The sequence below is a fragment of the Astatotilapia calliptera genome, chromosome 7 (assembly GCF_964374335.1).
Source record: "Astatotilapia calliptera chromosome 7, fAstCal68.1, whole genome shotgun sequence".
Lineage (NCBI taxonomy): Eukaryota > Metazoa > Chordata > Actinopteri > Cichliformes > Cichlidae > Astatotilapia > Astatotilapia calliptera.
The window spans coordinates 33,687,408-33,704,239 of NC_137428.1; the positions used below are offsets into that span (position 1 = coordinate 33,687,408).

Consider the following 16,832-nt stretch of genomic DNA (forward strand, 5'->3'; position numbering starts at 1 on the left):
ATTAAGATAGGATGTGACTGTGAGAAATACTGATCCCAATATGAGGCTTTAGTCTAGAAATAAAAGAGTATAATACATTCTAATCTGTATTTTTGCATAACCTAAAGCTTCAGGTAACACGATTTCTCCCAGTCCTACTTCCTGTGCATCCTTTTTTAACCTGACACTTCTGTTCTGACACAGCATCTAAGAATTTTAAAGTGTATGATGTGTGATTGAGCTTAGGCAAGCAAAACTGTATGGTACTACAGCATGTGTGATATATTACACTATTGAGTGTGTTCACTCAGATTTAAGGCACATAGAATTAAAAATACTTCCAGAGGACAGAAGAACGTGACATATTACCAGTCACGGGGCCTATCATGCAATTGTGATTAATTGGACACAGTGGCATTACAATATTGAAATGAAGTACCTTTTACACACTTAAAACCCATTATTTTACGGCCATTAATTTGAAAATTGGAGTCAGCTGTAATTTCAACTCGCAGCGAAAGCATGAAGCAGTATAAAACAGCTGATTTATGATAAAAGCTTATTTTACTACTACTGGAGCTGCACATACGTGCATACAGACAAGCAGCCAGTCCTACATACACAATACACTGCATATGGTGAGCAAAATATATGTAAAAGTGGAGCTTAATAGCAGTAATAGAAAAATACAGCTTAAATGGGGCAGCATCCATTAAAATTTTAAATGAAATGAGCAGTCAATTCTGTGAGCTCAGTTATTCTGTCTGGATTTGTGGGAGACGTAGTAACTGAGGTCTATTGAGTCCACGACCTACTCAAGCATAGCAGTTAAATGGGGAAATGAAGACAGACAGAGCTGCTCTTGCTGGAACCTTCACTAGGAAAAGAGGCATAGAGTTGTGTGCAAACAGAAAAGAAGTGCAACCACTGGAGCAAAGAATTAGCCAAATGTTAATTAACTTTTATGTCATTAACTTGATAAATAAGGGTGAAGACTGATGAGTGTTCCACGTAGACCCCATTTGTGCATCCACTCTGTACAGTTGTTTGAGGGTATGCTTTGACATTCTGCCCAGCAGATGCAAAGTGTCATCTGAAAGGCTTCTTTGCCTTGAGATCTTCTCCATTTCTACTTTTCTGCTGAACCGGAATTTCATATATAATAACAATGAAATCTGTTATTATGAAATATAGTCACATCTTAAAAGTGAACTTACTTCTAGTGGCCATGTGAACAAGTGCGTATAAAAAAGGAAAGATAAATTAAACATCTTGGTAACTTAACAAAAGCAGTATGCATTCAGGATTTTAAAGTTATGCACGTTAACCCAAAACAAAAGTAAGGTACATTTGCACCGCCCTTCACAAATGTAGAATTGGACAGGGAACAGATCAAAGTGCTCTTCAGTGCACTTAAAGAACTCTTGCATCAGTTGCTTCAAACAGGGAAAAAAGTGGCTGATATGATGTTCAGTTGGTGGGTTGGTTGGCTATTTGTCAAGGAAATTGCAGAGAATTCAACCGTTTTGGGAGCATGACTGAATAATTTTGGTTGATAATCTGTTGCTTATACTACTCTACGCATTGTTAATTTATAAAAGGTACGTGCATTCAGGAAAGCTTAGCAGTTCTTGTCATGAAATTTAAAAAAAGAAACCTGTTGCTGCATGGTTTTGTGTGTGTTTATGCCTCTTTAAATATGACAATACAAAATCTGTAATTTGCCAATAGGCACGCCTATAGATTAACTCTTTAAGACCTAATTTTGTAATCAGGATTTTCTAAATCTAAAGAAACTGAAGTCACTTGTTGGCAACCAAAGAACACAGAACACACGGCAGTCAAAATAACTGCTGTCAGCATCAAGAAGGCAGGTCCCAAGTGAAACTTTTCTCAATTTTGGGGTGAGCAATTAAAGTTAATCAACATATATCAGGGTTACCTAAGCAACTGGAGCCTGTAGTGACATTTCAGGCAACCAAAGGCCAACACGCCTCCTGTGTGAATGCCCCTTAAGCATATAATATTCCAGATCAATAGGATGAGTAACATAATTCCTTGTTTATGCATTTATTATTTATCCACAACTAACTGTAACAAACATCAATACCTATTTATAAATCCTGTGCAGAGGTGCTGAAAGTAAAGACTAACGATGGATATGCTGCTTCCACTGAGAATTCTTGGTTGTGACGGGCAGACAGTAAAACCAGAGATCACTGATGCAGGAATCAGTTTGTAGACCTAAATGAAAGAGCTAATATTAACCTGCAGTTAAAGACAGCAAATTCATGGCTTAGTCAAAGAATGTCAGGAAAAGGACTTTTCTTTAGCTAGCTACAGTGAAGAACGAGCCTGTGGGTCTAAGGGACTGCTGCAGGGGAAAGCAGAATGTAAATGTAACTGAAACCCCACGGAAAATAAAGACATTTGGATAAAGTTGCCAGTAAAGTATGGCAGGGAAAGTGGTGGTGCGACAGAAAGTTAACATCTCTGGATGTCTGTCTGACAGATAGAAGCAGGGGAGGAGAGGGGAAATAATGTCTGTGTGTGTCAGAAAGAATACCACAGTATCGCAGCTGGAATGGAGAAAGACTGGGTGTGATCTGTATTGTTTTAATTTGAGTATGTGCAAACAATTACTGAAAATTAACTTCAGGTTTTTCAAATTTGATAGAGCTTTAAATCTATGAGCCAGAGTGTGTGAAACATCATGTCTAAAGGTACGTGTTGCCTAGCAATGTGAGGATTTGCATTACATTTTAAAAACGGAACAAAAATTAGATGATCACAAAATGTTAATTAGTTAAATGGTTTAAAGCAAGTGGCCATGACCTACCCATGAACTTACTTCTTTAAAAATAAATGAATCTTGTTTATGTTTCCATGAGCTAAAACTAAAGGGTTAAGGTAATCTTAAATTATTTTATTTTCCATCAGAAAAACCAAAACAAAACATTTTCAATTTTCTTGAAAATAATTTGCCAGACCACATCAGGTAATTTGGCAATCATGTTTCAAAAAGGAAATGAATTAATTCTTTCACTTGTTGTTCTTTTTTGGAGGTGTCGACCAATTAAATAATCATTACTACAGTTTAGACTGGCGCTCTAACCGATGTCATTTAAACGAAGGAGCCCAGCAAATAAAAACATGACGACTAAAGTGATGTCTCGCACAAGTCACAACCTAATGTAGAGTATTTGTACACACCACATTCTTAATTTGCAAAGAGGAAGACCTTTAAAAGGGCTAATTGGTAATTTTGAATGTCAACATTTTTATACCACCAGGTTTTCATGCCCATGAAAGCTGCCCGCTTTCGAAAAAGCCAGCCTTAATGAGAAGAGTTGGATGGAAGTGCTCTTAGCCATGTGACTTTTTAAAGTGAGCTTCAGCCAGCCCATTCTGGTCTGGTGCCTACAGTTTTCTCTCAGCCATACTGTTGGCCTGATATTGGTGTGACTTTGAGCCACATGAATATCCATAAATACACATCTGTTTATGCATGTGTGAGTAGCCTATGTGTTTCTGAATATCACAGACTATCACAAAAATGACATATTGAAAACTGAGAATAATAGATGGAAATCTGTGGTACTTAAGAGATGTCAGAGTACTGTTTAACGTCCCCATTAAAACTTTAATTATCTGGTGGTTGCAATGTTTTGATCTGACATGACGTGTCTTACGAAGATCCATGAAAGACAGGAAGCTGCAGGAGTGTAATTAAAGTTATCAAACAGCGGACACTTTTTATTATACCTTGATATCTGCTATTTTATCTAGCTATTGTACTCTTTATCTTTTCTAGTCTAGTGGAAGACGTTTAATTCCTTGGTTGAAAAGATACACAAAATTTTAAGTGCAATTTCTTCACAAATAACAATGCACAATATAAAGTAATAAGCACGTTTCACTCCAAAAAAAATATTTCATATTATTTCCTTTGGCGCTACTTATCCATCTACATTGCGTTGGTGCAATTAGTCCAGTTTGGAAATACTAGCTGTACAACTGTCTGTCTTCTTTTAACTATACAGGAACTAACTGAATTTGGTCTTCCAAAAAAATAAACACAAAGCTTCCCTTCAAGTAATCATTACATAGAAATCCAAAAATCAGCCAGTTTATGAGACACAATGTAACCACTTGATGATCTCCACCTTGTCATATTGTAATATTAAATGGCTGAATATTTCTATTGGTTGGCAGATACTGTTTGTCAGAAAGACAGAAAAAGTCACTATGTAAGATTGCTTGGAGTAACTAGGTCATGACTTCTGCAATGAGATATTGCTGCTGAGTTTTTTTTTAATGTATTTTTTGGCACACTGCACATCACAAGGTCAGTGCCATTTAGTTTGTTTATGTTTAAAAGAAAGAAGACATCTTCATACAGTGGATACATCCAAAATAGGGCAACTCACACCAAAACAATCTTGATGGATAAAGAGATTTACGGGCCAGAAATTTTTTTACATAAATTTGATTTTGGGATGAACTGTCCCATTATTATGATGGAATTTACTGTTCTGGTTGGGGTGGATCTGCCTTTTATTTACCTACCTATATAATTTTTAAGAATCAGCATTTAGACACAAAGATTTTTCTTTAAAGTCCAGGCAGCATCAAACTGCATGAGGCAGACAGGCTGCTTCTCAAACTGTTCCACCCAATAAATCAGCCATATCACAAAGTCTTCCATCTTTACACCCACAGCGCTTTCCATCTCAGGCTGTCAGTGACAGCTGAAACTCTTCACAGCCCCATAACATCGTACATATCAAGAACTTTACTGCTCCTGCCTTTCCTATGGGCCTACACACTCACACACACATGCACAGCTTATTGGTTTATAAATCGGTGCAGAGAGCCAGAGAGCTCTGCAGATCAATATAAGTGCTGATGTCAAAAGATCAGCACAAACTGAACCGTTTAAGCTAGCCACTGCAAAGCGCGTCTGCTGTAAATGTTGAGGAATTAACAACAGAGATGATGTTAATGCATAAGTGTGTGTCCAAATGCGTGCGCGTGTGAGTGGTGGCATGCTGGTAATCAGCAAAGGTCGAAAGCATTGCAGGCTACTTTCATCCAAAATTGTGGCAAGACACATTTATGTTTAATCAGAATTCAACACTTTGTGCCAGTGATTAGTCAGTCCCAATGTGCATTATAATCAGTTTAATGATTTCTGTTGCTCATGCTGTAACCAGCTCATTTTACTTTGAGAAAGCTATATTGCATTAGATATCTGAACTCTGGATCGTGGATTCTGCCTTCATTATTTTAACTGCTTCTTACATTTTCTTTTTAACTGGCTCCAGTGAAAACCAAAGGAAAAAAAAAAAGTGGGGTAGCATAGATAGTTGAAGACAAGGTGCATTTTCTTTTTCCAAAATGCTTTTGCTAACCTGAAAAATCAAGACTCCTGGCAGAAATTCATCAGAATAAAGCACCCAATGCACAAATTGCTCTGAATAAAACATATCCAAGGCACAAAACTGGCATAAATATTATCTGAACAGTTTCTTCTTCTCTTCATGTGTCTTCACACACATGAAGATGAGCATACACAGGGATGCTGTGGTAGTCAGAATAAATGACAGTGTTGGTCATTACTTTTCATTATTTTAAAGCCCCTGGAAATCTAATTTCTAAGTCAGCCTCTTACAGGTCATATGAGCGATGGGCTACTACATAAATTAACACTTTCTCTGCCAAAGTTAGAACCACTGCAGGTTCTTTCACATAACAAATTGTCATCATGTGCACAGGTCTGGAGTGTGGGGGACATTACTGGAATAAAGTGATGTCATGTACTTCCATGCAGGGAGTGCAACATAGTCATGAGTTGCATTTTACAACTGAATTCATCGTCTGCCTAATGCATAATAGTTGCGGCCAGTTTAAGAAGATACGCCATTAGTCAGCGACACAGGTTTCATCCAGATTTTTGTTTAGGATTTGGGCAACGAAATTTCTTTGGTTAAGCTTAGAGAAAAACTGTGCTTTTAGTCAGCTGAAGCAAACACCTCTGTCAAGTCACCGTAACCTTAACGACTCTCTTTGAGTGTCTAAATATAACCATAAAAAGTTGAATGAAGTTGAAGATTGCAGGCACTGCCACCGGATAATGTGATGGAAAATTGGATTGTGGGGAGAGAAAAAAAATGAACACAGTCAAGACATTTTCAATAACAATATTGTTATGATTTGTCTAACATATTAACTAGAAACCATTACTTATAGTATCAAGATATATATTATACTTCAATACAATAGGAAGTATAGAACACAGTCTTCAATAATCAAAATTGATGACAAACACATGGATGCTCAGCAGCCACGACACTAGGTACACCTGTTCAACTGTTTGTAAGGTGCATAACTAATCAGAGAATCACATGGCAGCAACTCTATTTAGGCATCTAGACATGGTTGAGATGACCTGCTGAAGTTCACACTCAGCACCACAATGAGGAATAAAGTTGATTTAAGTGACCTTGAAAGTGGCATGGTTGTTAGTGCCAGATGGGCTGGTCTGAGTATTTGAGAAACTGCAGGTCTGCTGGGATTTTTCCACACAACCATATCAACAGTTTACAGAGAATGATCAGAAAAAGAGAAAATATCCAGTGAGAGGCAGTTCTCTGGGTGAAAATGCCTTGTTGATGCCAGAGGTCAGAGGAAAATGGCCAGACTGCTCTGAGCCGATGGGAAGGCAACAGTAACTGAAATAACCACTCATTACAACCAAGATGTGCAGAAGAGCATTTCCGAATTCACAACATGTTGGACGCTGAAGCAGATGGGCTACACAGCAACAGAAGACCATAACAAGTACCACTCCTGTCATTTCAACTGGCTCACAAAAGCTGGAAAATTAGAGAATTTGAAAAACATTTCCTGGTCTGACTAGCCTTGATTTCCTGCTGCTTGCATCGTTAGCCTCGAAGATCACACTGAGTTCACTGTACTGCTTGACAGTACATTTATCATATTCAACTTCTGACAGAAAATAAGTATTTAAGCGAAAATTTAACCTTATATCATCACATCTAACTATCAAGCATAAAGAACCTTTAAGCTTGACAGAAATGTTGTTTTTATTTCTCAACTCACTATGTTTAAAGTTTTCTGACAAGTGACCTCTTGTGGCCACATGAATAATGACTGTGGTAACTGAGTAAGAGGTGTTCGATGATGTCATTGGCGGTTTCTTTTAACCAAAACCCAAATCTCTTTCCTATTTACCAAGTGATTTTAGTTGCAGAATCGTAGCAGACCAGAATAATTTTGGATAATTAATTATCTTTTCTGTTGCTCAGGCTGGTGGACTTGCAAAGAAAGCAAATCAAGCCAAAATATTAAGAAGCCTGCATAATCAAATGTAAAACCATGACAACCAAATTCAGGCCGTGATGCACCTCAGTGGCATAAAACGTTATCATATGCCTCTAGCTGCAGAATCTTTTTCTTCTCCAAGCTCAGCTCCCACTTCTTACTGCCAGACTTTGTTCTCAGTTTTGTGTGTCTGCCCATATTTCACCGTATCAGTTCAATGTGCAGGACACATTGTTTGGGAAAGCCATTCACAGCTGAAGTCATTGCAGGATTTCAAGAAAAGGAAAAAAAATTGGAAAAGGCATTGCTTTTCAAAATAGCCCAACAGTCTGCACAACAACAGGGACAAAAACCCTTCAAATCAATGACCTGGAGGTACACTGAAAGAATCTGCTATATTATGACAGTTTGATGGCACGAGTGGGAAGCAGTACAGAACATATTACTAAACCTCAGCAAAAAAAATGACTAATGGGGACTTTCAGTCATTCTCAGAATAAGGAAAGATTCCTCACAAAGAGAATAATTCTTAGTGGTGGCTTCAGCAGGTTTTAAAGTAGCTAGAGCTACAACTGTTTAGATTGTTCAAAGTCAGACTTTTTTGTCTCGATGTTTTCTATAAAGTAGAGACAGGGTTTTGTAAAAGTCATAAAGTCGTGCAAAGTCTAAAGGAAACTGCAACAAGTTCTGTTATAGTTTTAATCCATAGGGCAGAGAGACCTTGTCTTTTACATAAACTTATTTACTATATTTGATCTGATTAAAACTTGGCAGTATTACTGGCAACATGAATGTAAGAAGCTGAGGAAAAAAGTAGACTGCAGGAGCTGCAGAAAAGTGGATGGTTTACTGCCAAGAGCAACCTATAAACAACAGTAGATCTCCTAATTATCTGCACTATTATAAGCCTTAAAATGTGAAATTTAAAAAAAAAAAAAAAAAAAAAAAAAGCTGTGCACACAGGTGACTTCTTCTTTTTTCTTTTCTTTTTTCTTTGTTTTCAAAGACATTCAGTTGAGGCTTTTCAAGAGTGCTCCGTGGACTAATTAGCGTCTCAGTCTGCTTGAGGAAACTGACGGATTATTGAATATAAGGGACGTTATTTCAGTCTAACGGCTCTGTTGCTCTTGTCTGCTCAGTTCTGCTACAGTAGATGAGTGTGTACGGACAGACTGGTGAACACAGAGATGCCGTGTCACAGAAACTCTTGCTTCACTCTTGGAGCTGAAAATGTAGCTTCCTTGTGTCATTTATTGTTGTGGGATGAATACAAGTTTCACTGCTTGGGCCATGGAGCGGGGAGTTCACATCCATCGCTGTTTAGCTGTCAGTGAAATTGCACACTGATAAATTACGCACTGTAAAAATATTACTTGATTGTTTGTTACCAGTTTTGAACATGAAATGGTCAAAAAGAAAAATGTGAGATGTGACATTTTATTGCATTTCTATTTTTTTTTTTAATCAATGCAAATTGAATGCATTGAAGCTGAGTCAGTCTTGCAAAACAGGCACAGTGAAGAAAGTTGTTATGGGAATTATTCACAGTTAGACCAAGCTATTAATTGATTAATGAGAGGACAATTGAGCAATCTTCTGTTGATGCTAAACTGTTCAGCTGCTAGTTTTCTGTATATGATATTAAGATAATGCCAAGTTTTATTGTTGAATTCACAAAGAAAACTTCAGCCCTGCCAACAGCATAAACTTCCCCTAATTAATCAGCCCCTGAATGAGGGAAAACAAGGTGATGGGTGCGACTGGGATGTAAGAGAGCGCTTTAGTGAGAAGTGTGGATATCCTAACAAATGCAGCCACTTATTCTGGGTTATAGTAATTGTGATGACATAATTAAAATGTGCTCATTAGCAGCACTAAGCTCCTCATTACTTGGGAAAATGCCACAATTCTGCACAGATGTGTAGGCACCATGCTTTCCTTGGGCCTGTTTCAGCTTTTCATTAGATTTAGTAATAGAAAAATAAAAACAAAGAAAAGGCGCATAAATCCAACAGAAAATCAAGTCAAACAAAAAGAGTGGCTGCAGTGTTAGGAAGAGTTAGGAAAAAAGAAAACAACTCATATAGGTTTCAGTGCACCACATGCTCTGGTCCAATGGTGCGTGTACGCGCTCGTGCATGCCTGGATATGAATAATAGTCTTTCACTGAGCTATTCAACAACAAAAGTTGCACTGAAAGGAAAGGACATGAAACATGAGGTTTTCTGTTTGAGCAGCTCCAGACTGCTTGAAAGTGACAGCGTCATTTCATCGCATATTCAGTGACAATCCCAAACACCCACAACTTGTTTGAGGACCAAGTATATGTAAAAAAAAAAGAAGAAAAATAAGGAAAAAAAAGTGCTGGAGCTGCAGAACACGAAGAATCCCCTGAAACACTGAAGAGAAGTGTGGGTTTGTAAGGCTGAGGAGTGAATTTAGCTTTGGAGCACCCACAGTCAGTAAAATGGAGGAGGTGATAGGCAGTGTGGGATGAGATTGTAGATACCCAGAGCTGTCAGGAGAAGAGGGGCAGTCAAAACATGTCAGTGCTTAGAAAGGAGAAACAAGAGGGGGTATGAGGTGGAAGCCAAAGAAAACAGGCACATCTCACCACCATTTTTTTTTTTTTTTTTTTGCCCGTTTCAGGTCAGGTTCAGATTGGGTGAACAAACTTGCCATTGCAGCATAAAAATCAAGGACAATTAATGAGCTGTTCAGCTTCAGCTCGTGTTGCAATGTCTCGTCGACTGATTCAGATTAGGGCTACATCACTTCCACACCAACAAGGTGACAGTAGTCTTCTCTGTCTCCTCGCCTTGATATTCACAAGCATGAACTCTCCCGTCTGTTTCTTCCTTCCTTTCTCCCCTCTCCTCAAATTCCCAAATAGAAAACGAAAGCCTCTTTTTTTCAAGTACTCACACAGATTCTGAGCGAATAGGACAAAAGTAGTCTCCTGCTCTTAAATAAAGGAGATGCCAGCTTGCTGCGCATTAATATGCCACAGAAGACTTGGGGATTTTTTCCCCCTAAACGTCTACACATTCACAAAGGGCGGGAATCGTTTTAAAACGACACAGTTCTCCACTTACTTACCCATATTGTCTCATCGGTCCGTTCCCTCCGTCCTCCGTAGTGCTATCCACCGCACAGATCACGACTTCTTCTCTCTTGTCTTTCCAGTACCTGGAGAGCCGAGGAGCTCTTTTCGCCCCTTACGCCACGGGTGACTCACCTGCCTTCATTCTGAAAAAACTGTCTCTTGATTATAAAAAAGCTTTTAAAGTTTGCGCACATGCTTCCTCACACGAAGCAACTTTCCAGACCTGTCGCGAATAGCCGTGTCATTAAGCCCTAAGTTGGAAGCCAAACGCCTGGCTCTACAGGGTTCTTTTACCCTGATAGACCCTTGGTCTCGGAGCAGGTATCTTTAGAAAAAAAAACAAAAAAAAAAAACAAAACTGCAACCAAAAAAACAAAACAGTCACGCTGCAAAAGTTAAGAGGTTAAAACGAGCATTTACCACTGGGATCGCTTGCAATGAACGGCTGTGCGCCAGGTGTCCTCTGCGCAATCGTCCAGCGGAGCAGCAGAGGCGCTAGGCACGGAGCACAAGCAAGCACGGGCACTGTCGGGGGCTCCTGTGCAGTGCTTTGGCGAGGTTTGCGTGTGCGCGCACGGCCGCGCGAGGGAACGTGTGTTCGCGCATGTGGGAGAAAGAAAAAGAGAGAGAGGGAGAACACGTTCGACGCAGCATTCAACAGCTGCAGGCATATTTTTGGTCATATATGAAATTTTTATTTTCTTTTGTTCTTATTTTTTTTCTTTAGGTTCGCCTGCTTCTTCCACCGCCACCACAAATCAGCGGAGGAGCCGCCCCCCATTTAACATGCTTTTCCAAGTCTATTATGCAGGTGTGGAGGATATGCTGAGGGCTATATGTGGTCGTCATTATATCATGAGTGGGTAGCCTGCCTGATCCCACCTCGTGTTGCATAATTATTGCAGATAGATCGACGGGAAACCTGTTAGAGCGGGGAAACTGTTGGACAGGGTGTCGGGCTAATTAAAAATAGAGGAATAAAACATTGAAACATATCCAGATATTTCTCTGTAGGATGGCATGACACTACTGCTGAGAAACCAGAGAGATAGTGGTTGTTTAAGTTTTGCGTAATTGTAAAAAATTACATTCTGATATGGCATTCCTCTCTTACATTGACGATACCAGTTTATAATGATTTCAAATGTTTGATTTGGTGCTTCCTTTTTTGACTCACTTTACATTCTGACTAATCCCTGGGATGGTGTTAAGTCACCCAAACGGTACTTCCTTTATTTTAGATGATTCAGACACAGAGTTAAAAAAGGAAGATCAATTATAAAAATGTGCCCATTATGAAATAGCTTTAAGTTTAGGCTTGACAGACTGTGGGCTAAAGTGATTCACTGAACATTTTATAACACCATGACATTGAAAGTGCAAGGTTTACACACATCTTTCTCTCACTCTCACTCTCACTACAAGTGCCTTATTGAGGAACAGTCCACATCTCAAGAGCCTGAGAGTCAAAAGTTAGAGTGTTGTAGTATTGTGTAAAAGTCTCGAGCTGCTACTTGTTTCCTAATATTTTGCTTCCAAGGATCCAGAATTTTTTTTTTAATTTGTTTCCAGGCTTTGTGGAGATCATTCCAAGTTTTTCTTTGGACACTGGCTGCTTTCACTCATTTTCAATCCTTGTAACTGACCATTGTTCTTCTTGTTGTTATGGCACTTAACACTGACCAGTGAATCATTTAAGTATTAAAAAAAGGCACCAAACTCAAGGGATGAGCCAGTGTTGTGTCTACACATCACAGATCACTTAGCAAAGAACCAATATTAAACGGTCTCTTTAGGTGCTTATTAGCAGGTATTAGCAGACTGTCACAAACACATAATTTGCTTCCACTGAGTGCTTGAAAAGAACAACTGACTTCTTCCTGATTTGTGAGTTCACCTTTCATCCAGGAGGCTTCTTCTGTTCTAAAACATCTGAGAGTCTGTGATATTTTACCCGTAGTTGTCCTGTTAAATGTGGTCCTGAGGGTCATTGCCACGTAAGTCAAGGAGTACACAAACATAAATTACTTAAATTAGTGAACTTGCACAGGAAAGAACCTCAGACATTATTGATGGAGAAAAAGGGGGACTAATGGAACAAGATTGTCATCTCTTCAATTGCGCGTTTGTCAGAGGAACTCCGAAGAAATTTCTTCAAGCATTACATTCCAGGACACTTCAAACACAGCATCAAGCTCAGACAAAACTGGTTAGGCTTCAGTGAGGATCCTTTACATGGGAGAAACCAAACGGCCATTCAACAAACACAAGGCATAGCACAGGAAAGCTACGTTAACAGGACAAGACTCAGCTGGACGCCTGCATCTAGAGAAAGGACATTGTTAGTGTTAGAAAGATGCTAATGTTCACATTTTGGACTGAGAAAATGAATGAACGAGTATTGTTGAACGGAGGCAGTGACTTACAATTCCAGCCAGCAGCCAGCTACAAGTCTTGAGATCCATTCCCAGGTGTTTCATCTCCCACTCACACCTTCATTTATGTGACCACAATAGCGCAAATGATGGTGGTGTTGGGAAATGTCTCATACAAGAATCACACCTCTGCTCTGGTGATGATAATGACCTGCACCATTGTTCACATCTTGTCTCATGTGGTAACTCACATGATTATTAGTGGGCAACGACACTCTGGACCACCTCCAATGAGACAACAAGGGGTTAAATACCCAACAATTTCCAACAGTTGTTTTTATGTTGTTGGACCCCTGGGCACAAATGTCTGGTGGGCCTTGGGGTACTTCTTTTGCTGATCAGTTTTGTTTTGTTTTTTCTTTAAAAATTCTACTAGAAAATGTATAAGGATATATTTAATATTTAATCTGTCTGTGCGCACGCACACACACACACACATGTAGCCCTCATTTACTCAGACTTCACTTATCTTTTACTATTTATGCATCTTTTAAACCCGGGTTACACCCACACACACACACACACACACACACACACACACACACACACACACACCTGTTGTCTCCTTCCTCCCTCACCCTCTCTCTGTCTGTCTCCCAGATGATCTCCTTCTTTTTCTCCTTACATCTCGTCAGTACCATTTCTCTCCCTCTGTCTCTTGCACTTGTTCACCATCCCTTTTCCCGATTAGTGTCAAAACAATAATTAATGCAAAAGCATTGCTCAGTGAGATTTTCTGAGAAAAAAGCATGCTTTTGGGACGTGTCCACTTACATGAGCAATAAACAAGTTTTTTTTTCTTTATTATAAATAAATAAATAATGCAGGCAACATTGACGTATTCCCTGGATGTTTGCATCCTTGCTTGTGAAGGACAGCGGGCCCTCCGCTGATGTGAGCAGCCTGGCTTCTTTATTTAGAGCCTACTAAATTTTCTGTATATATGTTATATATATATTCCACTGATTTTCAAAGGCAGGGTTCATGTGTAATAAGAGGAGTAAAGCAATGTCAATACAAACTGGGCCACACAGATGCAAAGCAGCATGTTTTCCAACCTATTTGTTTGTTCCTCGTGTCGCTGAGCTGAACAGCTGTAGAAGCACAGTGATATTTTATGGATCAAAACATCTTTGAATGTCAGATATGGTCATTTTCTTTGAACCAGCTGTAAACTAACAAGAGCGCCTTTATTTTACTCATGAATTTATTTATTTATTTAGTTGAATTTCAACTAGCAAGCTGACCATGTCTCCTTGAAGCTCCCAAGGCTCAGCCTTTCAGCTCTTTGCATACCACACAGCTCAAAAACATTCAGCTATGCTACATGTTCCATAGCGTTTTACACATTTTTGAAGTGGAATCTGCCGATAACACTTTCAGTGGCTCAGACAGAGAAAACACTTGTGATTAAGAGTGAGAAGTACTGTAAAATTTCATTTAACAAGCATATTGAGCAGCAAGTTTGAAGGTTTGTAGCTTGTTCTGCCACCTGGAGCCAGAGGCGCAAGGAGGTGGAGCTGTAAATCAGAAGGGCTTTAAAGTCCTGATGCACAGTCCCTCCTCCTTCTTCTGAACCGCAGACAAGGTCTTAATGCTGATAGTGAGGAGGAGGAGGATTGAATTGCAACAAAGTGTGGTGTCAGCAAAGAGATGTCATGTGGAATCAGATAGAAGTGTCCACCATGACAGAGTGAGGATGGTTGATGGAACTAGATTAGCTAGTGGATGGTGGTAAGAGTAAGGGAAGACTTAAATGACCAGACATGACAAAACATGGTATTACTTTCACTGTAGACGTTATATAAAGATGGACATAGCATTGCCCATTATGACTGAAGTCCTATCCCCTCCTGTCTTGAAACCACAAAGAGTGAAGAAGAGGGGGGGATTTTCAAAATTTAATACGGTAACAGCTTGTCAAACACAACTCTATAATTTACACAATATTATCATGTATTCAGTAAAAATTGAAACTAGAAACGGAGACCTTAATTTTATTAGAAAAGTGTGTACCAAGGTTATAGATCATGTGATCAATACCTCATGTTGTAGATAATGTGAGCAGAACGTTTATTTCTATGTGAGTGGACTTATTGGTGGCTACTCCAGAGTAGAACAAGCACAAAGGGAGTTTTAAGTAAGGCAAGGCAAGGCAAGGCAAGTTTATTTGTATAGCACAATTCAACAACAAGGTGATTCAAAGTGCTTTACAGAGACATTAGAAACAAAAACAAATAAAAAGCATGATTTAAAATTGATTAAAACAAGCAAACAAACAAACAAACTAATTAACAAACAAACAAACAAACAAAACCGTATATAAAATCAAAACAGATAAAATCAGAACAGTAGATAAAATCAGTAGTTAAAATATAAGTTTTGAAATTTAAGCTTAAGTGCGGATTTGGTGCTTTATTCAAATGCAGCTGAGAACAGGTGAGTCTTCAACCTGGATTTAAATAAACTGAGTGTTTCAGCTGATCTGAGGCTTTCTGGGAGTTTGTTCCAGATATAAGGAGCATAAAAGCTGAATGCAGCTTCTCCGTGTCTGGTTCTGACTCTGGGAACTGATAAAAGACCGGATCCAGATGACCTGAGGGATCTGGAAGGTTCATACTGGGTCAGGAGGTCACTGATGTATTTTGGTCCTAAACCATTCAGAGCTTTATAGGCCAGCATCAGAACTTTAAAGTCTATCCTCTGACGGACAGGCAGCCAGTGTAAAGACCTCAGAGCTGGACTGATGTGGTCCACTTTTTTGGTCTTAGTGAGGACTCGAGCAGCAGAGTTCTGAATGAGCTGTAGTTGTCTGACTGATTTTTTAGGTAGACCTGTAAAGATGCTGTTACAGTAATCAAGCCTACTAAAGATGAATGCATGGACTAGTTTTTCCAGGTCCTGTTGAGACATCACATCTTTTATCCTTGAAATATTCTTGAGGTGATAGAAAGCTGATTTTGTTATTGTCTTAATGTGTTTTTCTAAGTTTAGGTCTGCATCCATCACTACACCCAAATTTCTCGCCTGGTTTGTGGTTTTTAGATGTATAGATTGAAGTTCTCTGGTGACCTGTAATCGTTTTTCTTTGGCACCAAAGACTATTACCTCAGTTTTGTTTTTGTTTAGCTGGAGAAAATTGTGGCACAACCAGTCATTAATTTCCTCAATGCATTTACCAAGAGCCTGTACAGGGCCTCGGTCTCCTGGTGACATTGTGATATATATTTGTGTGTCATCTGCATAGCTATGATAGTTTATTTTGTTGTTGTTTATAATCTGTGCCAGTGGGAGCATGTAGATGTTAAACAGAGGGGGTCCCAAGATGGAACCTTGGGGAACTCCACATGTGATACTTGTCTGCTCAGATGTGAAGTTACCTATTGATACAAAGTATTTCCTGTTTTCTAAGTATGTTTTGAACCAGTTTAGTACAGTTCCTGAAAGACCTGTCCCGTTCTCCAGTCGTTTGAGTAATATGTTGTGGTCAACTGTATCAAATGCTGCACTGAGATCCAGTAAAACTAGGACTGACATTTTTCCACTGTCTGTGTTCAGACATATGTCATTAAACACTTTGGTCAGAGCAGTTTCAGTGCTGTGGTTCTGTCTAAAACCTGACTGGAAGGCATCGTAGCAGTTATTCTGTTTTAAGAAGTAATTGAGCTGTTGAGAAACTGCTTTTTCAATGATCTTACTTAAAAATGGGAGATTTGAGATCGGCCTGTAGTTGTTCATTTGTGTCTTGTCAAGATTGTCCTTTTTCAGTATAGGTTTTATTACAGCAGTTTTTAGTGATTCTGGAAACACACCTGATAATAAAGAAAAGTTGACGATCTGTAACAGGTCTGACTCCAAAGTCTTTGAGACCTCTTTGAAAAAACTTGTTGGCAGGACATCTAAACAGCAGGAGGAGGAGTTCAGTTGACCTAAGATGTCCTCCAGGTCTTTGCTGTTAATAGGGT

The 16,832-nt window shown here is 39.1% G+C and overlaps 1 protein-coding gene across 4 annotated transcripts in view; it reads right to left on the reverse strand.

The window, feature by feature from the left end:
- lrrtm4l1 (leucine rich repeat transmembrane neuronal 4 like 1) overlaps positions 1 to 11,679 on the reverse strand; it is a 73,715-nt gene extending 62,036 nt beyond the window's left edge. For 2 of the 4 annotated variants that reach the window (XR_003272854.2, XM_026174307.2), the window contains exon 1: positions 10,426 to 11,678. Coding sequence is in view for 2 of the 4 variants with exons in the window: in XM_026174307.2 (XP_026030092.1) it covers positions 10,426 to 10,429 (4 nt within the window). In the remaining 2 variants the exon portion in view is untranslated. Of the gene's footprint in view, positions 1 to 10,425 lie in introns of all 4 variants that reach the window. The other 2 variants (XR_003272853.2, XM_026174308.2) reach the window with 2 other exon arrangements.
- Positions 11,680 to 16,832: the final 5,153 nt, after the last annotated feature.